Source organism: Polypterus senegalus, chromosome 17 (assembly GCF_016835505.1).
Source record: "Polypterus senegalus isolate Bchr_013 chromosome 17, ASM1683550v1, whole genome shotgun sequence".
Taxonomy (NCBI): domain Eukaryota; kingdom Metazoa; phylum Chordata; class Cladistia; order Polypteriformes; family Polypteridae; genus Polypterus; species Polypterus senegalus.
The window spans coordinates 46,509,494-46,536,917 of NC_053170.1; the positions used below are offsets into that span (position 1 = coordinate 46,509,494).

A 27,424-nucleotide genomic window follows, 5' to 3' on the forward strand; every position below is an offset into this window, starting at 1 on the left:
ATATAATTTATTAATTTAAGGCATCTGATTGTAATCAACCTGTAAGAATATAATGGTACACAAAATGGCTAAACTATACTAAATACCATAGCTGCTTTAGCATTGTTAATCTTATTGCAACACTTAGAGTATTTTAACCCACCGTATCTGAGTGTAGAATCACAGCTCTACAGCAGCTGATCGGAAAACTCTACAGAAAGAGTACAGAGGATTATTAGGATACAGCTTCTAGCACACGCTGCCTCAACCATGTGCACAGTCTACTTGAACTTCTCCAATTCGGCAAATGCTTCAGAGCCTTTTCATCCCAAGAGCTATAAACACACTCACTCAGTCTATCAAGTGCTCCCAGTAGAACTGTTTGTACTTATAACTACAATTACCTCACTGTAAACTTGCACTACAGGTGTAATATTGCACAACCTGAGACATTTTATGAACCATTTGCACTATTTGAACATGTATATTTTATTTATGCTTTCATCTATACTAATAAAAGGCAAAGCCCTCACTGACTGACTCACTCACTCACTCAGTCAGTGACTCATCACTAATTCTCCAACTTCCCGTGTAGGTAGAAGGCTGAAATTTGGCAGGCTTATTCCTTACAGCTTACTTACAAAAGTTAAGCAGGTTTTATTTCAAAATTCTACACCGTATGTTGAACGGTCATACGAATTTGGTAGGCGGCTTCCCGCGCTAACGAAACCGAACGTCCGATGGTATGGCCATGTTGAACTTTCGTTATTTATGGTCCCCATCTTCACGAAATTTGGTAGGCGGCTTCCCTGCGCTAACCGAACCGATGTACGTACTTATTTCGATGGTATGACGCCACTGTCTGCCGTTATATTGAACTTTCCAACGTCACTAATTTTCCAACTTCCTGTGTAGGTAGAAGGCTGACTCCATCTTCACGAAATTTGGTAGGTGGCTTCCCTGCGCTAACCAAAATCAATGCACGTGGTGTGACGCCACTTATTTCCAACATCACTAATTCTCCAACTTCCCGTGTGGTAGAAGGCTACGCCACTGTCAGCTGCCATATTGAACTTTCCAACATCACTAATTCTCCAACTTCCCGTGTAGGTAGAAGGCTGAAATTTGGCAGGATCATTCTTTACAGCTTACTTACAAAAGTAAAGCAGGTTTCATTTTAAAATTCTACGCGTAACGGTCATAACGGTCAACAACGTCCGCCATGTTAAACTTTCTTATTCATGGCCCCATCTTCATGAAATTTGGTAGGCGGCTTCCTGCTCTAACCAAAACCAATGTACGATACTTATTTCGTGGTATGCGCCACTGTCAGCCGCCATATTGAACTTTCCAACGTCACTAATACTACAACTTCCCGTGTAGGTAGAAGGCTGAAATTTGGTACTTATTTCGGTGGTATGATGCCACTGTCGGCCACCATATTGAACTTTTCAACGGTCTTTGTTACTTATGGGCCCATCTTCAAGAAATTTGGTATGCGGGTTCCCAACGCTAACTGAATACTACTTACGTATATATATATACATCCATAGCCTGCAGCTCGGTCACCATGTGAGGCAGCGTTAGGTCCCCCATCCCAACGCCTCCCACATTGTTGGCTGCCTGCCTATATAAGGCCGTCCGTCGCTCCAGTCTCTACATTCCTTTCCTTGCTTCGCCATGGGATTCACGTCTCCCTGCTGATAACTACAGCCTTCTTATTTAATCCATGGTTTCTCCGCTGTTTTATTGTTTGTTTATTACGATTATAGTTATTGTGTAGGTATTTTAGACTTACTTTACATTGTTCAGGTACCCATTTGCTTTATCATTCCAACCGTACCCCCATTAACATGTCTATCGAGGTGATCACCATCGATCAAAGAACTGTCACTTACCAAATGGTTTCCATGCCTGGAGATGGCACCTGCCTTTTCCATTCTCTTTGTTACATATTGCAGGCTCACTCTTGATATCCAGAGGAACATTGTGTCTTATGTATTGAACGACTGGGACAGGTTCAAGGTGTGGACTGATGACAGTACAGTAGATAATTATACTACACAGGAGCACTATAAGATTGAAATGCTTAAGCCCTTCACCTATGGTTCTGCATGTAAGTTGATGGCTGCCGCTGAATTATTCGGTTGTCGCTTTCAAGTGTACTGAAATGGCCAAATATTTTCCACCTTTCAAAACCGCCAATGCCTCTTGAACATCTTAGATTCACAGGTGACGATTTCAGTAGTGGACACTTTGATGTTTATGAATGTTTAAACTCTCAAAAGCTGGATGTGAAGTTATCGATAAAACCGGTTGTATGCTTATAACGCTTGACAGATGCCGAATGTCTCTTCAACACAAGTCCTACAAATACTGTCATCAGGGCTGGATTTTCCTATAGGCTAACTAGGCTTCAGCCTAGGGCCTCAAGATCAAGAGGGGCCTACATTCAAATTGTTAGCAATTTGAACAAACTTAAAAATGGGAGGTGACAGGGCCTCATAAGTGGAATAGCCTAGGGCATCTTTTCATCTAAATCTGGCCCTGACTGTCATAATTGAAACAAACCATGAAACTCAAACCGATTATGACAGCAGCAATCCAAGCTGTGAGATTTGAAACAAGATTACTGTTCACATGGCCAACTGTATGTTGCATGCTCAAGAGTAAGCTCAGCGCACAGCTTGGTCATATTACAACCTGTGAGCTGAACTCACAATGTGGTATACAACGAGATCCTTAACAAATAATTATTGGCATATTTTCCCTCAGTTTAAAAAGGTTTAATTTTCTTCTTAATTAAAATTTTAAGGCAGTACTTCGCCGCTGCGAAGCGTGGGTATTTTGCTATATATATATACGTGTATATGTAGATATGTATATACTGTAAATATGAAGATATGTATGTGTATATATATATATATATATATATATATATATATATATAAATAGACTCAAACCGATTATGATAGCAGCAATCCAAGCTGTGACAAAACAGTAAAAAGGAGGCGTGTCAGACGTCGTGGTACATTTTCTGATGCAGCTAGACGAAAACAACTTTGTGACGCTGCCGCCAAATACACAAAACAATTACTTTGACAATCATTTTACGTTATTTTTAAAATGTTTCCTTTTCTTTTTTATAACTTCTTTAACACACGACTTTGCTGCGAAGTGCGGGTATTTTGCTATATATATATATATATATATATATATATATATATATATATATATATATATATATATATATATATGAATGACAGCAACACTCATAACAGTGACAAAACAATTAAATTGACAGTCATGTTACGTTATTTTCAAAATGTTTCTTTTTCTTTTTCTTTACTTCTTTAACACACTACTTCTCCACTGCGAAGCGCGGGTAATTTGCTAGTATTGTATATTTTTCATTGGTTTTTATATTACTATTATTATTGTTGGTATTTTATTATTTTTAAGTTTATTGAGGATTTTTATATTGAATCTAATTGTACCATACAATAAATAAAGGAATTCAATTCAATTCAATAGAAGAGAGTGTGTATTTACAGATGATGATGACTGGTTTATAAGTCGATTTAGATTTCCGAGAGCTATCATCTTGGAGCTCTTGATATCATTTTTAAGATGAAATGTTTTCAAGTATGTATGTTACATTAACCAGGAACATTTTTAACTTCACTTAAATAATGTATACTGTTAATAATTAAACGTGTCGGCACAGTGGCACAATGGTAGTGAAGAACTGGTGCCACGTCCAGGGATTGCTCCTGCCTCGCTCTGTATGCTTGCTGGGACTGGTGGGACCCTGGATGGATAGATGGATTGTAGCCATCTAGCCATATGGAATAATTAAATGAACTGTACTGCTGCAATAAATTGTTTCTTCGAGGGTCGCGCACATCTCTGCTAGCATGTTGCGGGAGGCAAGAACAATCTCTGGATGGGGAACCAGCTCATGCTTTAACTCATTTCATCATGAAAATGAAATCAAGCATACATCTTAGTATTGAAATTGTTCAGAGAGCTGTAGTATCTTGAATGTAATGATTCACACACATAGAGCACATAGAAGAACACATACAATACTGAAGCATTTAACGTTCTACTTTAGTTACGATATGCTCTGAGAACCTCTAGTAAATTGCTGTGAGATTAAAGTGGATATTTTGACCTTTTTTCTTCACTGTGTCCCTATTTTTTTTTCTGTACCCTAATATGCTTCTGTATGACACTAAGATGGTGGCAACGGCTCGTCTTTTTACGGCGACTTTTATACCTGACCACTTCTTTTTTATTTTGGGCACTGTGTGACTTTCTGAACTTGCACAAACTGTGTCACTCAATTGACTTCCTTTTATTGTTTATACCTCTGCTTAAGACAACAAATAATATGTTTCTCCTTGCCTCAATATTCACTGAGATTCTTTTTTCACATGCTTTTTCCATTGTCTTTTAACCGAACTCTGAATGGAAATGGCTATTTAAATTGATTTGCATATTAAAATATATGAAATTCTGGGAGGAGCCAGGATGGGGCAGCAGGTGCATGCACAAGCATTATTTTTCACTCTGACTGGGATTTATGGACCTGAAGTGCGTGGAAGTTGATTTACGCACTGTTTTGTGCATCTGAATTGTTTTGTGTGTACACACATTTCCACTTTTGTCTGTACGCCATGTTTTAGTGTGAATTGTATGCACTGCGTTATGCCTGAGGCCCATGGAAATTGACAGAAATTGATTAATTTACACCAGCCTGGTCAGTAATAGAAACAAAATCTGTTATATTTCTTTATATATTGTGTTTTTTACTCCAGTAAATACTAATTTTCTTCAATACACCAGTAATCCTATTATCCATCAATTCCTTAGAAAATGGAATCAATGCTGGATGCACTTCAAGGCAGATAATCACATTTTTCAACTATCTTAAAAACACTTAAAGAACCATATATAGATAATGTATTTGCATCTTATGAACAATTACGCTTCAAATTTACCTTCCCAGCTCCACAATTTTTTCACTACTTTTAAATTAGTAATCTTGCTAAACGAAACCTATCCAATTTTCATCACCTCCCATACATTTCTATTCCAGAAGAAATAATGATCAGTTTTGAAGACACAAGGCAGCATCACAACAATATATAAAAACACTTCAAAGAAACTTCCTTTCAAAGATTCTACTGTGGCATAAGGATCTTTCAATTAATATCTCAGAAAAGGAGTGGGAGGCAGCCATGCCTAGTATACACTCTAGCTGTATATGCGCAAAGCTCTCAATAATTCAACTCTCTCAATAATTAAAACTTTCATTGATCACATTTATTTTGTGTAAAATTGCCCAACATGTATCCAGGGCAAGGTCTAACCTGCGAGCATTGCAATCTAGCTCCAGTCTCACTGGGCCACATGTTTTAGAAGTGCACCAAATTAACATTGTTTTGGACAAAAATTTTTAAATGCCTATCAGAGAGCTTTGATGTCAGAATCACTCCTAGGCCACTAACAGCTGTGTTTGGTGGACTCTCAGATGGGCTAAATTGGAGAAAGACAAACAAACAGTAATTGCTTTTACTTTACTATTGGCATGCAGACTTATCTTGCTCAACTGGAAGAATCCCAACCCACCTTTTGTATCTCAGTGGGTAACTGATGTTCTGTACTATTTGAATTTGGAAAATATCAAATTCTCACTAAGAGGATCTGTGCAAAACTTTTTTTTTTAATATGGCAGGATTTAAGAACTACGGTTTTAAAATAAGCATTCATATTGTGGGGAAAAGGACATTTTCCCTTTTTCTTTTTTATTTGTTTTATTTATTTATTTATTGGTAATTATTTTGCTCATGTCCTTGAATCTCCTCTAGTTCATTCGGGTTGGGGTTGAATTCTATTTTGTTAGGGTTTGTCTTTTTTATTTTTCTGATTTGACTATGAAGTCATTTGTTGTATAAGCTAGATTGTTTGCAATTGTATTTTCTTGAAATTAAAAAAGAAAAAGAAAAAATATCTTGGAAATAACATAATATTTTCAGAGCGCTATGATAAGTTGTTAGGTAAAATGCAATTATAAATTTTACAAGTTACTAATTATATGATGAGTGCATATAAAGACAAATTTATTTAAACAGAGAGTAATACATAGCAGTTTGAAACCTAACAATATCTGTTCATTGATTAATTGTTGATCTATGGCCAGCTGACAATCGAGGAAAGAAAAACAAAACTCAGTCAGCAGCAATAATAATCTAAAATCACCAATTGACTTAGTATGACTTTGGACTTTGATTTGGGAGAAAAAATCCTCACAGACAATGGGACAATCATTAAATTTCACATGTGCAATGACAGGTTGTGGTATTTGAACTCAGGGCACTGTATCCGTAAAGTAGCAGCACGTACCACTGTACTGCTCCACAACTCAGAATACATCATAATGGAAGGCCAAGTGTCGGTGTATCTGTGTGTCTGTCCTGTTGCTATGTCTCTGTCATTCCAACAGATTGCACATCAGTTGTAATAATAAGCATTAGTAGTAATAAAATGCCTTGCATGTTTCTTTCCAACAGATGGTGTATTGCAAACATTAACACCACTTTTATGAATAATGGTGTGGCTGAGTTAGTTTATTATGTTTTATATTTTTGTGAACATTCTGAAAACAATTTTTTTATACTAAATTCTTCTGTTTTATATATTGTGAATTTTGTTTAATGTGAATGCTATCATTTTATCTTTTGTATATATTTCCTGTTTGCCTGTTGTAGCGGGGGGGGGGCTTTAATTAATGTAACACCCATAGGACGCACATGCAGTGTACAGCAGACTCCTGGCAAAAATTCGATGACGCTTTTGCAGGTAAGGCGCTTCTCAATACTCTCCGTCTCTCGTGTAAACTGACAAGTTTTGAATTAGTGTTTTCTGTCTGAAACTGCATTGAAACATCACATAATATGGTTATTAATGTATTTTGAGGTTCTGTCGTCACTTTTGGTCGGCAGAAATGGATTTTAAAAGTGTTTGGTTTAACAGAGATCCAGCCTCATTAGCATATTGTTTGGCTTGCTATAGGAGACTAAGAAAGCGCCTTACGCTGCGTGTGCTGACTGTGCCCCTTACTGCTTGTTTTGTAGGTATGTTACAATGTTAATTATTGTCCTTTATTGTCATTGTTTATATGCATTTTTATTTTTTGTATTTATGTATATTTGTAAAAAGAAAAAAAAGTTCGATGACGATTTTGCAGGAGACTGAGAAAGCGCCTGACGCTGCGTGTGCTGACTGTGCCCCTTACTGATTGTTTTATAGAATAAATGGCAGAATCCGGATATTGGTGTGTCTGTCTTCACTTAAAGCATCAGTAACCATTCTAAAGCCACTACAATGGCATGTAACAGAGATATTTGCATTGCATTTGTCCTTCCACAAAATGGACCATCACAAACATTTGTAGTAATGTACTTTTTCCTGTTAAAGGACAAATACAATGCATTTTATTACTATATGTATTACAAAATATATTCCAATAGAGTGTGCAAAGCAAACTTTAATGCCGAAATCTATGTCGGTTGCTTAGAATTCGACCGATGTTAAACAGATAGCACAGTTAGTGTCAAAATAAAAATAAATAAGGAAACTGTGCCATTAACATGTAAAAGACAAGAATGTGAATGTTTCTCTCCCCTTGTGAAGGAAAAGGGCATAAAATATAATGGTAAGAGAATGAATATTCAAAGGAAAAGCCAAAGGCGTACAGCAGTCTTTTTTGTTTTTTATTAAATGTGCATCTTCAGCTCAGGTGTATCCCCCGATTAAGACTCTATTACATTTATAATTTAAGATGCATTGACCTATTGTACTCTCCTATGCTTTATTTAATTCTGAGTTTCAAATTAATGACTCACAATAAAATTGTTCCGCTTAATTCAAAGACTAAAGGTTATAACCCTCCTTTTTAACTAAGATGACTTTTATTACTTAGGTACTTGGTATCTTGGTACTTAGATACTAGATCCCCGTCACTCAAAAAAAAAAAAAAAAATCAGCAACTCAGCTGGCATTAAAGGGGAATCATAGCTTTTCCCAACCATGACAACAGATATTTCTACAAATACAGTTTATTTCTATAGTTTTCTTCAAATTTAGTTTTACCTGCACATAATCATTTCCCAAATGGAATTTTAATTCTCCATCTTAGTGCAACTACAGCAACCTGTATTTTTCATGATTACATTTTTGTTATGATGGCAAATGCAAAAAAGAAACAAACTACAATACAGTTATTTAAAAGAAACGGTAAAAAACATAGAACCAGCAGCAATTTCAATCAACCCATTGCTTCTTGCCTTGGGCACAATTTCATGTTTGTAACTTATATCATATTCAAGAGTGGTTTATATAAACAATTCTCATTTATAACAATTTGATCTCAGCAACCATGCAGTTCTTCATGTTAGTAATTTGTTTCTTATACAAGAGTGGCATAGAAAAACTGCAACCTCATAAAACATTAATTCAAATTGAAAAACCTATGTGTTTATTGTTTACACGATAAAAAGAAGCATGACCTATGCAAAAGTAGAGCCTAAGGAAGGGGGAAAAATAAACCTTAATGAATCATGGTTGGAGTAAAGACTTACAGACAAAGATACCAAAAAAATTGTTACAATTAAAACTGTACTTATCGATGAAAAATTTTTAAAATAAATTTATTAGTAGTACATATAGACAGCAACTGTCAAAAGAGGTGTGAATTTGATTGATGACTTTAAGCCCCGCCCCCAAATATGATGGATGACGTTAAGCCCCAATATGATTTATGAAAATATGAAATATGAAAATATAAAAATATGATTTATGAAAATATAATTTATGTAAATATGAAAATATAAAAATATGAACTATACCCCTCCCCTGGGGGGTTGGACCACCATGATAATTGATCATCTCTAAACCCCGCCTTTTAGGGTGGGTCTTTCACAAACCGGACACTTATCACTCCCCATTAACAATACTCACACCCCGAGTTACGCCTTTATCTCTCTATCCGCCTATAGGGTTAGGGAGAGGCGTATCGCTCCACCCCTTCCCAACCCCGACTATGGGAGGAGACGAAAGAGTTCTTGTATAAAATTCTAGTCACTTAGTGAAAACGCCACGACACACAAAAGCAAACAGAATGGACGGTCTTGTGAACGCTCCTAAGAAACTGAAAGCCAACAGGGCGTTACGGGAGTTACGGAACCACGCTTCAGCTCTGTCTGGTACGATTCTAACTGTGCTTTGTGCCGGGTAGAGGTAAAAAGAAATGCCGAGGGACAGCTCACGATTGCCGTTTCCAAGCAGGAGCCTATCCTACCCGAATATAACGAGGCCGGTCACGAAGAGGAAGATAAAGAAAATGTGATAGAGTGAGTGAGTGAAATTAATTTTTCTATAAAAGACTGGAGTTTTTTTAAAGCTCTTATGCCAAATATTGATGAAGCTATTTATCAAGGAAAACTATCCGACCAGATGAAAAGAATTAAAAGAAAATTGGAGGAGGAGTTTAGCATGTTGAATAATTCATGCTCGGAGGAGGAGGAAGAAAACTGGGAGTCAACCGCCCCCTAAGTGAGTGGAGATAAATACAGAGGTCTTTTCCATAGTCTACATTAACCTAAAACCCTATCGAGATGTCTTCAACTAACTACCCTTCCGAAGCTGGTGCTAGCTGGGCCGGTCGTCTCCCTGTTCTCTCGGCCTCTGAGGTGGCAGAAGTCCTCAACATTTTGATGCCTCAAGAACCAAGCTCGGGGTATGGAACATACGTCCGCTGACTACCTGTTTTGGCCGGCTAACCTTCAAGCCAACACCGCCTACTCTACTCCGGCGATATGATCGACCTAACCTACAGCCCGGCTACTCTGCGGCAGACCAGATGCTGACAGACAACGATGTGTTTTGGGTGGGTAACAACCAGCACCCTGCCGCTACGCACCTGATCAGGTCTGCTGGTCTATGGAACAGACAGCGCAGTCAACGACCTGTTTTGGCCCAACGATATCGTACCTAACTCCGGGTACTCTGCTCCTAACAACTCTCCTTCAGACCCACCTTCTTGGCCGGATCTTCTGATGCCCTCAAATGACCAGATCTATTGGCCCAAACCTCAGTTACCCACTCCTGATGATATGTATTGGCTGGACAGTCTCCTGGAGAACCGCACAGTACCTGAATTTTTTGTCCCTGCTGAGGATACTCTGGGGAGCCTGACGGGCGCTGAGGAGATAGCCATGCAGACCATGCATCAAGAAGAGACTGTGGACGACTTGGTAGAGGCTCTGGCCTCTTGGAAGCCATCGTCCCAGGATTCTGATTATGAGGGCATGGACATTGAACAAACTGACGGGACCCTGGGTGAAACACTTCGAAAGACTCTGAAACTGATCAAGAGTTTGATTGCGGCTCTGCTGGACATAATAGTCGATCGGGACCTAAAAAGCACCTGTCAATGTTGTTTCATAGATCACCCCAGCCAGATGCAGCATATGTGTCTGATTGAACCGGACTCTGTTTATCGAGCTGGCCGCTTTCAAAAGGTTCTGACAGTTTTCCGCAAACTGTGGCTCAGGAGCCTGGCCATAAAGACTCTGGGATGCTTCAACATCTTTCCGCCTTTTCACAAGGTTCATTCATTTGTTCAAAATGCTGTAGATGAACTGGAAAATGAACATTCTATTAGCGAGGCTATTGTACAGGCCTTTCACAACATGGACGATCCATCTTACTCGAAAATACGTGAAATAGCCGATGCTTTCTCTAAAAGACATTTTTCTGTACCAGACATGACCGATGCACCTTTGGGGTTTTACGGGGAGTACGACATAGAAAAATCAGACAAAGTGTGCCGGTGCTATGAACTCAATGTGCCGGTGCTATGAAATGTTTTAATAATGTTTTTAATACTGCTGTTTTGAAATTTTAATAATGTTTTAAAATTATCAATAAAGCCTCATTTGATTTTTAAACCATTGACATTTTTCTTTCACCGTCAGCGATGGAGGGTTACTTGAAAAAAGTTTATTATAACCCAGCAAATCCTGGTAGCTTTGGGGGAAAAGACTCTTTGATAAAAAGCTCTTGAGGTTTCAGGTCAGAAAAGTAATGACCACCAGGTGTCGGATTGGTTATCCAGTCAATATGCTTATACAATTCACAAACCCGCTAGAAGGCATTTTAGGAGAAATAAGGTTTATGTATCCAATATAGACTCACAATGGCAGATGGATTTAGCGGACATGACAAATGTGTCCGAGCATAATCTGGGTTATAAATATTTGTTAACATGTATCGACGTACTTTCTAAGTACGCGTGGGTACGACCCTGAAGAACAAAACGGGTAAGGAAGTGACGAGAGCCTTCCAAGACATTCTGAGCGCCGGGCATACTCCAAAGAAACTCCAGACCGATAAGGGGAAAGAGTTTTCAACCGAGATTTTCAAAAGCTGTTAAAGAAGATCGGAATAAAACATTTGACCACAGGAAACGAGTTAAAGGCCTTCGTGGTGGAGAGATTTAACGGACATTAAAATCTAAAATGTGGAAATATTTCAGCTTATAACACGAGAACCTACATCGATAAATTGCCGGATCTAGTATACTCTTACAACAAAAGTTATCATCGAAGCATAAAAATGGCTCATTCTGATGTAAACACGTTAAATTCCTGGAAAGTTTTCAAAATTTATACTGCCGCCAACCCCCGGCCCGCCATTGTTTAAGTTCAAAGTAGGAGACACGGTTAGGGTGTCTAAAACCAGACATCCTTTTGAGAAAGGTTATGAACAAACATTTTCAGATGAAATCTTTACCGTATCTGAACTTGTACCTAGGGCCGGTGGTGTACAAACTGAAAGACTATGATGGTGAAGAGATTGTAGGATCCTTTTACGACCCGAATTACAGAAAATTAAAGTCGGGTCCACAGACGTTTACAGGATCGAAAAATACTGGCTAGGAAAGTTAAGAATAAAAAAACGACTCATTTTAGTCAAATGGCTCGGCTGGCCAGAAAAATTTAACAGCTGGATACCGGAGAGCCAGGCCCAAGATGTTCAATAAAATCCACAGGGCTCCTAATCAGACTCTTCATTCTCTAGCGGTATACGATGGAGCAAAAAGTTTTTTTGTGACACTTCCGAGCAACGCTTCCTCAGACATTTTCCCTAACAACACAATTTCCAATTTCACGATGAAGCTTGCTAAACCCATAGAATTAGAAGGTTCTTGGGAAGTCGGTCTAGCCGAAATTCAGTACCCACATACGTGGAATACCATAGACAAACCGGATAATGAATTCTACGTTTCAGCTCCCGTTGTAAAAAAACATTACTACATTCCATGCGGCTATTACGAAGGTATTCACGACCTACTGTCTTTTATGAATTCAACAACCTTAAGCCTGCCCACTTTGACAGATGTTGCAGCTGGATTTGTCCCTTCTGAGAACCCTGCGAAATTCAGTTATAATGCTGTGGAACAAAGAGTCTACATGGTACCGGGCGAAAAGGATGAAACTTCACACTTTAAAAGGACAGCTGGGTCGAATATTAGGAGCGCATCCTGATCAGACTCGGGGTTTAACTTATAAGGCTCCTTTCCCCGCCGACATCAGGGCCGGCTTTTACACTTTGTATGTAGTATCGGGGACAGCTAGCGTACCCGTTTTGAGGTGTGTTCATATAGAGGATCAGGCGAATAAAATTACAACCATCACATATGACAAACCGCATTATGCCGGTCAGCAAGAATCATTTTGACACAGTGACTATTGAAATAAAGACGGACCAGAACAAAAGCGTGCCATTTCAGTTTGGTAAGGTGATAGTGAAGTTGGACTTCAGACCCGTCAGGCATTGTATGCACGACTGATACAATGAGGTCTTACCAGGACCCGACACCTTACATCCAATATTATCAGACCCAAGCGGTAACGGCTTACCGGATTCTCTGGATCCCCTGTAATGTATGGTGGGGGGATTGGAGGTATATTTCGAGGATTGTTTAGAAGAGCTTTACCACTCCTGAAAAAAGGCTTTGACATCGCAAAACCACATATCAAATCCACGGCTAAAAATATTGTAAAAGATGTGATCACGGGAGCTATATCCAGTGCTGCAGGTGGAGTCCTAGAAAAGCAGGAGTGAGCGGGCTTGATGGTCATGAGAAAGACAAACGCAAGAGACCACCGGGGTCGCGTCAGGCCCCACCAGCTAAAAAGGCCAGGTGCACTATTTTTGCAGCATTCTCTAAACGTCGTCAGAAGAGGAACAAGACTAAAGCAAGCAAAAAGAAGAGAGACATTTTTTAAGAAAAGATGGCTTTCGTACACAGAATGTCCGAAGAGTGTGTCAAATCTGAACTGGATCTGTTTACGGTGCCTTTCACTCAAACGAGTGTAGATAAAACTATATACGTTGAAGTCCCACCACTGTCAGCCCTCTCTAAAGTAGCTCCGCTAGAATTTCTCATATTACCTGGACTTGAAAAACACTCTTCTACACCTAAGGGGAAATGCCCTTACATCAGCCAATGCTAAATACCCTGTGGAAAGGGTGAATATGAAAGTATTCAGTATGCCTGCGGGGATCCGAGTATGCAATCAAGAAAACCTGTTTCTGGGTCAACTACCAAAGTATGTGGTGATTGGCATGGTAGATAATGAGGCCTTTTTCGGGATCTTATACACGGAACCCGTTCAATTTCAAACACAACGATGTAGAGTTCCTGGCTCTGTACATGGACGGTGAACAGATTCCTGCCAAACCTTTTCAACCAGACTTTGTAAGCGGCAATAGTGCCAGAGAATATTATAACCTGGTATTGGCCACTGGTAAGCATTTGAAGGATCAAGCTCTGGCTATCAGCCGTTCAGAGTTCTCGCAAGGATATACTCTTTTCGCTTTGATCTAACCCCGATCAAGAATGCGCATCATTTTCATTAGTTAAAACTGGAAACATGAGATTTGAATTACGCTTCGTCTCTCCCTCGGACCGCCAATCTAATAGTATATGCGGTCTTTGACAACATCATTGAAATCAACCAGAGACGTAATGTTCTGTATGACTACTAATAAACACTATGAATACAAAACAATTATCAGAACTACTGTCCCAAGACCCCTACACCGAAAGATATTTCCGCGTGTGCTGGCGGTGATCAACTACCGAAAAAATAACGGCTTGCGGCCATGTTTGTAGTGAATACTCACCATCAAACCCAACCCGGAGAACACTGGCTGGGGATTTACCTCACAGAAGACGGAAAGGGGGAGTTTTTTGATTCCTATGGAAATCCCCCGGACTTTATCTACTTCCCAAAGACATTTACCATTTCTTAAGCAAAAACTGTAAACAAATCATTTACAATAACCGACAGCTTCAAAGTTGGTTCTCAGACAAATGTGGTCATCACTGCCTCTTCTATCTGCATCAGAGAGGAAAAGGTCTCCCATACACCTCCGTAATAAAAAAGTATTCTGAGGACGTGAACAGTAATGACTCTATGGTCTCTAAATTTGTTCGCTCCTGGCTTCCTTCACCGGACTCTGTTTTATCAGTACCCTTGCGTGCAAAGATCAGAGACCTATAAATATTTCAATAGACGGTTAAAGGATGAAGACACTCTGTAATGAGATAAAATTGTATTTAATAAACAAATAATTTTACAAATTAATAAGCAATCCATTCCAGTCTTTTTTTTCTCGGTTTCAGTCGGTAGGGGCTAACTTCTGTTTGATGAGCAGGATGGGGGGCGGCGGTGGTTTAAAACTTTCAAGGAGTTCTCTCGTTTCATCATTAGGTACGACAGAAAATGGAATGTTCAAACCGGCCATGGCGTTTACAAATTCCTTCCACCCCCGCGGTCTCCTATGTTCAGGTATTGTATGAGAAGCGGTCAGATTACGGACCAAATCCACCATGTTGGATCCGACCAAAGGTTTACCTTCTAACAACAGCTCTCCACGATTATTCCAGAAGGCGTGATGGGGATTAACGGACATTTTATGTAAAACAAATTCAATCTCAAAACCTCTTGCCAAACCTTGTCCTCAGACACCTTGACTGTTTCAGTGCCCCTCTCCATTTCTTCTTTTTGGTAATACGAGCGCCAGACTGCCAGCTTCTTTATCGGCCTTTTAACTACGTCAGATATCTCTGCAAGATAGAAGTGTAAAGCTTCACCTTCTCGTCAGCCCCTATATCACAGCGTTGCAGGATGTTTCTCATTTCTTTGTCCAGTTCAGTTTCCGTGGCACTCAAGAGTTCGTCGGGTAGCACTCTTTTGCTGAAAAAGAGACATTTGTTGCTGCGGGACCAAATACATTTTTTGAGCGTATTCCATGTTTATGCTCTAGAAGCTAGTAAACTGGATATGAATGGCACGCACGCTTAAAAGAGCTCCCAAAAGCCTCCTTTCTGGTTCAGAATAGCTTTCTTCTTTTTAAGGTTAGTTTTTGTCACTTATTTTTGGACAGATGTTTTATGCTTCTTGAGTCGCTTAAACTGTTTGGGGAAAGAGGTATATTACCTTTTAAAGTATTACAGGCTATCTCGACAAAGCATTAATTAAATCGTCAGAAGAGGCGTTGATAAGAATTTTACGGCGCACAAGAGCAACGGAGTAAGACCTTGAGAGGCTTTAAGTTTCTGCTTATTCTGGCCGACATGCTGACAGAATATGTAACTTTGACTCAGAACACCTTCTTTTATCTTTTCACGGTGTACACGACAGGCCAGTCGGGGGAACAGACCTGTTCTTAATCGCAGTTCGTCGGGGTCTGTGCCTTTAAATCCACTAAGAGATACCCGTACGGTAGTTTTGTAGCATCTTCGAAAGCCTCCAAAAAGAACTTAACACGCCTCGGGTACATTTGGCGGGCCAAGGTAGTGATCTGCAATTTGTCCCTGGGGTTTTTAAAAAGAGTAATATAATTGGCGTTAAGATTAATCGTTCGGCTTTTCTTTCCTTGAAAAAATAAATTTTGAACCAAGTAAATGATAGACAGATTCCAATGATGAGTATATTTTGTGAAAGCTTTTTCTATGTCCTGGCTTTCGCTAGTCGATTCCATCAGATCATCTATAATGACCAAATTTATTTTCTCAGGAGGGAGAAGTTCGTCGTCACATAAAGACTTTGGAAGCTCTTCAATAAATTTTAATTGCTGAAATTTAGCCGACAGCTCGTCGTACATTTTCTGCCAACAACTATAAAACCAAATGATATTTTGAAAAGGGTGAGACACAACGTGATTCGAATGTTCCAATAATTTTTTCACATAATAGGATTTACCGGAACAAGAGGGTCCAGAGATAATTTTAGCGAGGGGTGTTGAAGGCGGGCAAACTCTTTTTTAGTAGCCATAAGGTCTTGTGTTGTAATCTTTTAGGAGAATCCTCTTGTTATACACCACTCTGAATTTCTTCCTGAGTGGTCTGTTTTCTAAAGTGAAAAGTTTTTTATTTCGATGGATCTGCTTACCGTGAACCAGTAACTCTTGAGGAGGGGCTTCATGAGACATCACAAAATTCTGAACTAGATTGGTTAGTGACTCGAGGTTTATAATTTTACCGTTTCGTGATTGATGGTGATACCTTTTACCTTCATACATGTTTTGCCTTGTGCCGTTTTTAAACCCAAAAAAAAATTAACTGTTTTTGGGGGAAAAAAAATTTTTTTTTTTTTAAACTGATGGGTGGGGGTTTTGATATTTCCCCAAAAAAAATTTTTAAAAAAACTTTAAATTTTCCGGGGGAACTTTTTTTTTCCAACGAAAACCCCCTCTTTTTAATTTAAAAAAAATTTTCCGGGGTTCTCAAAGGGAAAAATAGCCCGACCCCGTTTTTTGAAACTTATTTTGGAAAAACCAAATCCCTGGGAATGCCCTCTTTTCTTTTAAATTATACCCCCGGCTGGCCTTTTTTCCCCAAGCAAACCCAAAATTTTCCCCGGGGGAAACCACAACTGGCCGGTTTACTTTAAAAATTAATTTTTTAAAAAACCAGAGGGGGACGGAAAAAAAGGAAATTTACGGGGGGCTTTAAAATCCAAAAAAATGTGGTCCCCAAAATGCCGGGGAAAAAATTTTTGGGGGGACCGACGGGGTTTTTTTTTTTAAAACATCGCTAGGAAAATTTTAATTTTGCCCCCCCCCTTGTTCAACTTTTCCCGGAAACCCAAAAGCCCTGGGGGGATTTTAAAAAATCCTTTTTTTAAAAAATTTTTCTGAGGTCGTTTTTACTTTTAAAATTTTTGGGGCAGCATTAAAAAAAATTCCCAAAAACCCCCCCCTTTTAAACTTTTAGCGTCAAAGTTAAAGGATTCCTTTTTAAAAATTTGGGCCCAAAAAAACCAAAATTAGGGCTTAAATTTTTTTTGTATGAAGTAAAAAAACCCCTTTTTCCCCGGTTTCGCTTTGTGTTTATTTTTCTTTTTTAAAAATCAAAACTTTAAATTTAAATTTTTTTGAATTCTTAAGGTAAAAATTTTTCTGGGCTTTGAAACAGTTTTTTGTCATTTCCCCAAAATCGGGTTCCTTGAAAGGGTTTTTCCCTTTTAAATGCTTTTTTTAAATTTTTTAAAAACCCAAAAAAAAAGCATTTTTTAAAATTAAAAAAAAAACCCTTTCGGGGAACCCCTTACCATAAAAATTTCCCCTTTTTTTTTAACCCCGATTTGGTTAATTAACTTTTTTAAAAGATGAAAAAAAAAAAAATTTCCCCCGCCAAAACCCTGGCTTTTTTAGGATGGCACCCTTTCTTGAAAAAAAACAAAAATTAAAAAAATTTTAATACACAAACTAGTTTTTTTAAAAAAAACCTATTCAAATTTTTTTAAAAAACCAAAAAAACCCATTTAAATTTTTTTTGTAGTTGAAGGTTTCCCAAACGGGGACTTTGAAAAAAAAAGTTGGGGAAACTTTCCCCCAAAAGGATTTACCCCGTAAGGATTAAGAATGTATTGAATCACCCCTTTCATTTCAAAAAAAAACCTTTTCCTCGATTTAAGGTTTCCAAAAGCAGATGGTTTACTTTTAATTTTTTTTAAAAACCCATTCCCCAAAAAATTTTTTTTGGGTTTAAAAAAATTTTTGTTTTTAACCAGGGCAAATTTTTTAAACCCCTTTTACCCTGGGCCGCAAAATTTAAAAAGCAAAAAAAAATTTCTGAAGGGAACACCCATTAAAAAACCCTTTTAAAGGTTTTGAGAAACAACGTTGGTGGCCTTTGGGTTGGGAAGAAAAAAGAGCTTTTCACGTATTATGAAAAAAAACCCCCTTTTTTTATATTTTGGTTAAAAAAAAATATTTTTTTACCGGGGCAAATTTTTAAATTTCATTTTTTTTTTCCCGAAACCAAAAACCCAAAAACCCCCTAAATTAAACGAAAGGAAATTTTTCACCAGAAAACCCGCCCTCTCGGTTTTTAAGCCCATCAAATTGGGGGGCCCCCCCTATTTGGTAACAACAAAAAAAACGGTTTTACTTTTAAAAAAAATTTTAAAGTAAATTTTTTCCCAAAATTTAGGGGGGTGAGTGAATTTGGCCCCTTTTGGGGCAAAAGGGGGGGGGAAAAATTTTAAAAAAAAAAATTTTTGGGGGCCCCTCCAAAAACGTTTAAAGGGGTAGAATAACGCAAACAAAAGGGGGGGATTTTAAAATTTTTGAAAAAATGTTTTGCAAAATAAGAAAGTTAAAACCCCCCCGTAAAATTTTTTTAAAAATTTTTTCAGGTGGAAAAGAGGCGTCGACTGGAAAATTACGGGAAAAGAGACAGGGGGCCGGCCTCCGTAGGGAAAAGGGGAAGGTTTTTCCCGGGGAACCAAAGAAAGACTCCCAAGAGGGAAGGGGCGAAAAAAGGGGTTAGGGGGGGGGAAAGGGCTGGAAAAGAGGGGAAACGGGGGCAAGGGACGAGTGGGGGGTACTAACAAGGGGGCCAGGAGCCAAGGGAGAGGGCAGAATGGGGAAAGGCCGGAAAAAGGTTGAAAAAGGGGCGGTGAAAAATTTTTTCAAAAATGGACCGAAGGATAGGGGATGGGGGGCCCGGAAAAAGGGGGGCGGGGAGGGAAATGGGGAAAAAGGGGGGGTGGGAAAGGGAATTTTAAAAAATTTTGGGGGGCCAAAATAAATTTTTTTAAAAGGGTTGAAAAAAGGATGGGGGGCAAATGGAAGCAAGGCAAAAAAAAACCCCTTAGAACCCAAAAATTCCAAAACCCTTTTTCCCTTTGGGGGGGGAGTTTTAAAACCCACATTTTTAAAACCTCCGTTGAGAAATTTTTGGAAGCCCCTTGAAAATTTTTAAGTTTTTTTGTTTTATTTCCCCGGGGGTCACGGGTTCAAAACGGGAAGTGGTAAAGCCCGGGGAGGTAAAAAAGGCCCCGGGGGGTTTAAACAGAAATTTTGTTTTTCCAAAATTAAATTTCCTTTTAAAAAAAGTAATTTTGGGCCGGAAAAAAAAGGGTTTTTTTTATGTCAGAAAAACCCCCCTGGGGAAACCCCCCCCCCAAGCCTCCTGGGGCCCTTTTAAGACATTATTTAACAAAAAATTTTCAAAAAAAACCCAAACAAAAAGGGAAAAACCAGACCCCTTTAAAAAATCAACAACCCGGGTCATTTTGCTCCAGCTCACAGCCCTTATTTTTCAGCCCCGATTTCTTGGGGGGAAAAACCCGGTGTATGCAAAGGGCCCTTAGCGCCCGCATTATTCAAAAAAAAAAATTTTTTTAAAAAAAAATTTGTTTACGCCCCTTTTTAAATTTCCGTTTTAAAATTTAAAAAGAAACCCCAACCTTTCCTAGAGCTGTTTTAAATTTTGAAAAACCTTTTTTGGGGGGAAATTTTTTAAAAGTAAAATTTTTAAAATTTTTTTTTTTCTTCCCCCCTAACCACAAAATTAAACCCCAAAAAAACCCAACCCTTTTAAAGTTTTACCTGGGGGGTTTTGGTAGGAGGAATTTCCCAAAAACTTTTTCAGCTAAAACCTTTCCCCGGTTAATTTTAAAAGTTTATCCATTTAAAAAATTGCTAGGGTAACTTGGGGCTCATTAAAAAAACACCGTTTTTGGTTAAATTTTAATAAATAAATTTTAAAAAAAAAAGTACAATTTGTAATACTTAAAGAGAAAAGTTTTAAAAAACCCCCTTAAAACAAAATTTTTATTTAAAAATTTTTTAAAAATATTAAAAAAACATTTAAAAAAATTTGTAATTTAAAAGTTTAAAATTTTAAACCTTTTTTTAAAAAAATTTTTTGGAAAAAAGGGACTGTATTTTTAAAAAAGAAAAAAATTTTTTCTTTCGACGTAGGGGGGGTTTTTTTAAAAGCAAAACTTTAAAAAGGGGGGGGGATTTTGGGAAAAAATTTTTTAAAAAAAAAAAAAATTTTTAGAAAAGGGAAATTTTTTTAAATTTTAATTACCCCAACCCAAAAATTTTTTTTTTTAAGAGTTTTTGGGGTTAAATTAAATTTCTTTGGAAATGGGAAAAATTTTTTAAAATTTGGGGGTCCCGAGGGAAAAAAATTTTAGAAAAGGGCCTTTTTTTGGGGCAGGGAGTAAGGGGGAAAAAAAATTTTTTTAATTGGGAAATTTTTTTAAAAAAGTTTTTTTTAAAAATGCAAAATTAAGCTTCTTTTTTTTTTGGGTTTTTTTTAAAAAAAAAAAAAAAATTATTTTAAAAAATTTTTTTGGGGGAAAAAAAATTTTTTTAAAAAAAATTTTTAAATTTTTGAAATTTTTGGAAATTTTTAAACGGGAAAAAAATTTCAAAGGGTTTTTGCCCAAAATTTGGTTTTAAAATTTAAATTTTTAAAGGTTTATTTTTTTAATAAAAACCCCAAAAAGGGGGGACGAAAAATTTTAATAATTTTCCAGAAAAAAGGGTTTAAAAAATGGGAAAAAATTTCATTTCAACCACAAAGGGAAAGTGTTTATTAATTCCAAAAAGGGAAAAATGTTTTAAAATTTAAAAAAGGGTTTTTTTTAAAAAAATTTTAAATTTTTAATTAAAAAAAAAATTTTTTAAAAAAAAAATAAGGGGGGAAAATTTTTAAAGGGGGTTTAAAATTTTTTTAATAAAACATTTTTTAAACAAAAATTTTTTAAAATTTTTATTTTCGGAGAAGGGTCCTGTTTTAAAAAATTAAAAAATCTTTTTGGGGGGTTTTAAACCCCCCCTTTTGGGGAAAAAAACCCTTAAAAGGGTTTGGGGAATAAAAAAGTCTTTTCCAAAAAAAACCCGGTTTCAAATATTTTTTTTTCCTTTAGTTAAATAGATTTTGAAATTTTTGGGTTTAAAAGAGAATTTTTACCCTTTTTTTAAAGCATAAAAACGGCGACGTTTCAGAAAATTTTTAAAAACCCGGAAATTTTTTAAAAAATTAAATTTTCCATTTTTTAAAATTTATTTTTTGTTGTAAAAATTTATTTTAAAAAATTAAAATAGGGGTTTTAAGAAAATTTTTTTTTTTAAATTTTTTTTGGAAAAAAAACCCCAGGAAGGGGGGGGGAAAATATTTTTCTTTTAAATTAAAATTTTATTTAAAATTTTTAAAATTTTTAAAAAGGGGAAAATAAATTTTAAAAAGGGGTTTAAAAATTAAAAATTGGAAAATAAAAATAAATTTTGAAATCTTTTTTTTAAAAATTTTAAAGGGGTTTTTATAAAATTTAAAAAATTATTTTAATTTTAATTTTTTTTAAATTAAAATTTTTTTTAAAATTTTTTTCACTTTTTGTTTGGGTTTTCCCTTTTGGGGGGAAAAAAAAACAAATTCCCCTTTTTAAAAGAAAAAAACCCCCTTGCAAAAAATTTTTTTAAATTTGAAATAAAAAATTTTTAAAAAAGGGCCCTTGGGGGCGGGTTTTGGCCCAAAACCAAATTTTAAAATTTAAAAATGTGGGGGGAAAAAAAAAATTTTTTGGGAAAGTTTTTCCCGGGGTTTTTTTAAAAAACCCCCAAAAAAAATTTAATTTTTCCCTTTTTTAAAAAAATTTTTAAACAAAAAAAGAAAACATTCAAAAAAAAAAAAACATAAAGGAAAAAAATTTTTTTTGGTTTTAAAGCAAAAAGGGTTTTCCCCCGGGAGGAGAGGGGAAAACCCTTCTTTTTTTAGCCCCAAAATTTTTTTTTTATACATCACAATGTGAGCATGGAAACATCCATATGCAACATCTTTGTGTTTATGCACTGTTTATACAATGGCCCCAGGTCAGAACCAGTATGAACTACGAACTAGAGGTCTCTACATACGCTGTAAGCTGGAGGGGTGATCGCACCCCAAGAGGACACAGACGCCCCTGGGAATTCCCCTGAAACACAGTCTACCTTCACATTGCTCCTTACCCTTCTCACTTGCGCTATAACGCATAATAAAGCCCTCGCGCTGTACTCCACTTACTTAAAAGCCTTGTGCAGCGCATGTCAGTTTTGGAATTGATTGTTTTGCTTTTATCTCTCTCTCTCTCTCTGACATTCTCTGCTCCTAGTGGAACTGTCATCTCTGACTTGTCATGGAGCATGTTTAAGCTTTTGAAAAAGAAACAAATGTTTGTTTGCAGTGTTTAAATAAAATTCCTGTTTTCTACAACCTCCTGTGTCTCTGTGCAAATCTGTGACCCAAGCGTGACAATGCAATAATCCCAGGCTGTGAGTCTGAAAGGACAAAAACAAGTTGACCCTAACCCAGGACTATGAGTGGAATGCTGAGTTGGTAAAAACATTTAAAAATGTAAGTTGTGCCTAGCCAGGATTGGTCCAAGGGCATGAAGCCTGAACATGATTACAACATCCCAGTGGTCAAGGGTACAGCAGGGAAACACAAGACCAGTATAAATTCAGAAATTCTACAGTAGCCTAATGTCTCTTACTTCTTCTGTTCCATCTGAAAACAAGATCAGCTTACTATGTAAAGCAAGATAACAGAGTCACCTAGCCATCAAGGCACATTGGGTGCCTAGACCCCTAGCAAGAAGAGCTGCTACCCTTCCAGGTTGTCTTGGTGTGATTTGTCTCAATCATTTGCTTTGCTTCTACTTTGGGCATATTATAAATCTTGTGTTAGAGAGTGTTAATCTGTCATGCATGAATAAAAGCATAAACCTTCTCTCCTTCTTGTTTTGGTGTTCTATGTTGTTTGCTGTGGTCATATATATGTAAGAGAAAGGGGAACTATTTAGCTGAATAGTATGGAAATTTGGGACACTCCATGCAGGCCTAAGCAACTGAAAGTTTGAAAGTGAAATTAGGATCACCCCAGAAATCTTTCTCAATAAAACAATATAATTTATATCTGCCTTTAATAAATCTGGTTTGACTATGAGAAATTTAAGATGGGAGCACTTCCTGTATTCTGATGTTGGTGTTAAAGGTGTGTCAGGGATGCCAGGGGCAACGACCCGGCCGGGACGCCGTGAGGGACCGGAAGAGGGTCCAAGCCCACCCTGGATCACGTGGGGGCCGCCTTCCTGGTTGTTCTGAGGGCCATGGGTTGAGGGCATGGAAGCCCTACCCTGTAGGGGCCCGTAGTCACCGCCAGGAGGCGCCCCAATGCCTTGGGGACCTGTTCCTAGTGTGGCGGAAGTGCTGGGGGGAAGATTTAGGGTGACACCCGGAGAGCTGCCGGGAGGAATGCCGGGAACACCTGCTGCTCATCCGGGAACTGTATAAAAGGGGCTGTCTCCATTCATTCGAAGCTGGAGTCGGGAGGAGGCAGGACAAAACACAGAGGAGGTGTGGAGGCGGCCCGAAGAGAGGCATTGTGGCCAGGACTGGGTATTTTGGGGGGTTTATGTGCACGTGACTGGGTCTGTGTGACCAATTAGTGTTGTAAATATTGTAAATAAACGTGTGGTGATTGGAAAACAACATGTCCGCCTGTCTGTGTCCGGGCCAAGATCACATCTGGCGTAGTCGGCAGGATGCTCCACCTGTTCCAAGGTGGGGACCTGTATTAAGAAATCTTGTTGTGGACGGCCCGGCGCAGCAGTAAAGGAACCCCACGGACCGCCAGGGGTCCGCAGGAAGGCCATATTTCCCTGATGCGGGCGGGCAGCGTGCCTACCAGGAGTGCAGCGGGCTCCGAGGACCGCGCCGTTGCTGGAGGCGCCCGGGACGGCATGGTGTTGAGAAAGGCCACGCCGAGGAGGTGTCCTCGGTTTGACGAGTCCAGGGAGGTGAGTTCCCTGCCTAGTGGCAGCCGTCCCGTGGGGGCCGGGCGTGTTTTCTTCTTTACAGGCAGGGACTTCCCGGATCCGCGTCAGTGGCGGGCGCATGCCGGGCTCCGACAGCATGGCGGCAGCGCAGGGCTACGGAGAAGGAGATGCTGCAGGTTGAGAGGCGCTGGCAACAACACGGCTGCCGGCAAGCACGTCGCCGCCGCAGAAGGGGTACAAGATGGCCGCGGACCAGAAGTCCCTCCACCTGACAGGCATGCGATTGGATGGTGTGTCTTGCGTGCCCACCAATGACCATAGAGAGGCGGGCCCAAGGAATGTACATCACGGGCAGGGGGGAGTCCCGATTGGGCCAGAGAAGGAGGCCCATAGGAAGTTGTCGGCGTCGGAGATTGACGAACAGGTAGGCTCTGCGCTGGCTGAATGCCTGTCTTTGCCGGCTGCTCTGACGAAACTGGAGGCGTGCCTTCGCCCCCGGAGCAGTCTTTGTTACAGTTGCTATGTGCCATCCGGACTGAAGTGCTGGTACTGGAGAGGAAGGCGCTAAAGGCGCTTCGATCAACAACGGGACGGCGCGACGCTGGAATCTCCAGCCGGAGGGGTACGCCGGAGACGATGCAGGAGGGTCTGCTGAACATGGCTGTGATGCCAAAGATCAGCTTCAAGTAAGCAGCCCTCCGACATGAGGTGCGGCGAGGGGGGAGTCCGTGAGGACGCTGAATGGACACAGGCTGCTAAGTGCCCTGGGTCCTAGCGCCCTCCGCCCCGAGTCGGCTGCGGTCTCGCGCCACACTGTAGGGACGCAGACAGGAAAGAGGCGCCTTCTTTTTCATAAGGAGTCTCAAACCGTCATGGCATCCCAGAGTGAAAGGAGGAATAAGAGGCTGGGTGCTGATTCCTCCGATATGTTGGGGGCCGCCTTCCTGGTTGTTCTGGGGGCCACGGGTTGAGGGCATGGAAGCCCTACCCTGTAGGGGCCCGTGGTCACCGCCAGGAGGCGCCCCAATGCCTTGGGAACCTGTTACCCGAGCACTTCCGCCACACCTGGAAGTGCTGGGGGGAAGATTTAAGGTGACACCCGGAGAGCTGCCGGGAGGACAGCCGGCACTTCCGCCACGCTGGGGCGTGGCCAAGGGAGGAATGCTGGGAACACCTGCTGCTCATCCGGGAACTGTATAAAAGGGGCTGTCTACATTCATTCGAGGCTGGAGTCAGGAGGAGGCAGGACGAAGCACAGAGGAGGTGTGGAGGCGGCCCGAAGAGAGGCATTGTGGCCAGGACTAGGTATTTTGGGGGGTTTATGTGCACGTGACTGGGTCTGTGTGACCAATTAGTGTTGTAAATATTGTAAATAAACGTGTGGTGGTTGGAAAACAACATGTCCACCTGTCTGTGTCCGGGCCAAGATCACAGGTGTAAATAAAGATGCCAAATAAATTTCTACATTTGTTTTGCAAATGAATGGAACGTTTTTCACTAAACAGTCTCAGTGTCAACTTTGGTACAGGCTCGGCTAGAGTGATCCTTCCGTAAATGCAGCACCAAGCATATCAGCATTATATGACTATCTCTACCTTGTCTACATCACCTTGGAGTGTGTTCATGTCACTCTTCCTGTCTTAGACAGCTCTTTGCCGGTTGTGCTTTGGGGACATATCTCAAGCATCTATATCTGGCAAATGGATAAGACAAAATCTCAAATATTTTGTGTAATCTTAGCACTCATGATCATAAAAATAGAAATTCTTACCGATTTTGAACTAAATTTAGACTTCAGAGATCTATGAATGTCCTTCTCAACCAATTCAGGAAAACTTTTTTTTGGTCCATCACTTCCATAAACAGCAGTGATTGTTTTTTTTGCATTGTAACTTTCACTGTCTTCTCCTTTGTTATGGACATTACTATCCTGGGTATGATTATGTTTACAGTTCCCTACAAGCTCCTTCAGTTCATCTTCCCATTCCTGAAATACACAACAAAAAGAAAGCTATAAAGAAAAAAAAAATCTCCCATTTTACTACTTAAAAGACACTTTCACAGCATGGGTGGCTTAGTAGCATAGTTGTTAGCATTGTTGCCTCACAGCTCCAGCAGAATAAACTCACATCCAGGCCCACTCACTAGCTGTATCAAGTCTGCACATGCTTCTCCTGTCTATAATGGCTAATCTGAAGGATCTGCATGCTAATTAATTAGGCAATCTAAACTGTCCTAATATTGAGTGAATGCATCATAGGATTAAGTGGTGGCCTGTTCATGGTTGGATAAAGCCTTGTCCACATATACTCCTTGGATTAGCTCCAGCAGCATATGACTGTGAATCAGAATAACGAAAAAAGGAAACAAATTAAAAGGTAGAGCATGAATTAATATATGGATATTTGCAAAAACCACGAAAATTCTGAAGCTTTTTATTAACCTGCTAAAAAAAAGTAATCCAAATTATTAAGTTTAGCTGATTTTCAAATATTATTTATTGATCAATTTCTGCACCTTATTAGTCTAATTCAGGCTCATATGTATGTCCTGAAAGCAATCAGTCCTACATAAGGTACCGGCCCATCACAGGGCACACCCATCGTCTCTCACAGCAAACCAGTTTTATAACTGATTTTGAGTAGGTGGAGGAATTTGATGCAGATATAGGGAAGATGGACCAGCTGCACTCAGAAATTGACCACAATTCAAAACCAGAATTCAAGAGATGAAAGACAACTGCTTTCCCCACTTTCCACAATAAATTATTTTAGTACATACAACTCAATTATTTAACTTCAAGTGTTTTGAAATGTTTTAAAATTGTTATGTAACTTAAAATTCCTAAACTTCCTTAATCCTGTTCCTGGCAACTGGTAGCCGGTGTCCATCTTGGCATTAGTATTAGGCTCAAAGCAATAAACATCCATGTTTGAGCAGCAGTCAGTATCAGTCCACAAACATGCATACAGTTATGTAGGGCCATTTTAGAAATTAACCATTCTGCTACAATGCCAGAGTGTTACAACTCATTATTTTTTTTCTTAAATCTTTCCAGTTCTTTTTTTAAAAAGGATCGCCTTACATCCAGTAGAGGCACCTGAGTTGGAAAGAGGAGTAAAATGCTTGCTGGGAGGTGTGGAGAAGAAAAAGAGAAAGAAGAATATTGCTTATTGGGTATTGGTGCTTATTTGCCTGTTTATCTTTGGCTGTGGTGCTTGGAGGATACTGTAAGAAAAAAG

At 39.0% G+C, this 27,424-nt stretch overlaps 1 protein-coding gene across 1 annotated transcript in view; it reads right to left on the reverse strand.

Annotated features, from left to right (window-relative positions):
* LOC120517193 (nuclear GTPase SLIP-GC-like) overlaps positions 1 to 27,424 on the reverse strand; it is a 162,411-nt gene that overhangs the window by 60,337 nt on the left and 74,650 nt on the right. Inside the window, exon 7 of the mRNA XM_039739363.1 lies at positions 25,954 to 26,169. Within this exon, the coding sequence (XP_039595297.1) occupies positions 25,954 to 26,169 (216 nt within the window). The remainder of the gene's footprint in view (positions 1 to 25,953; positions 26,170 to 27,424) is intronic.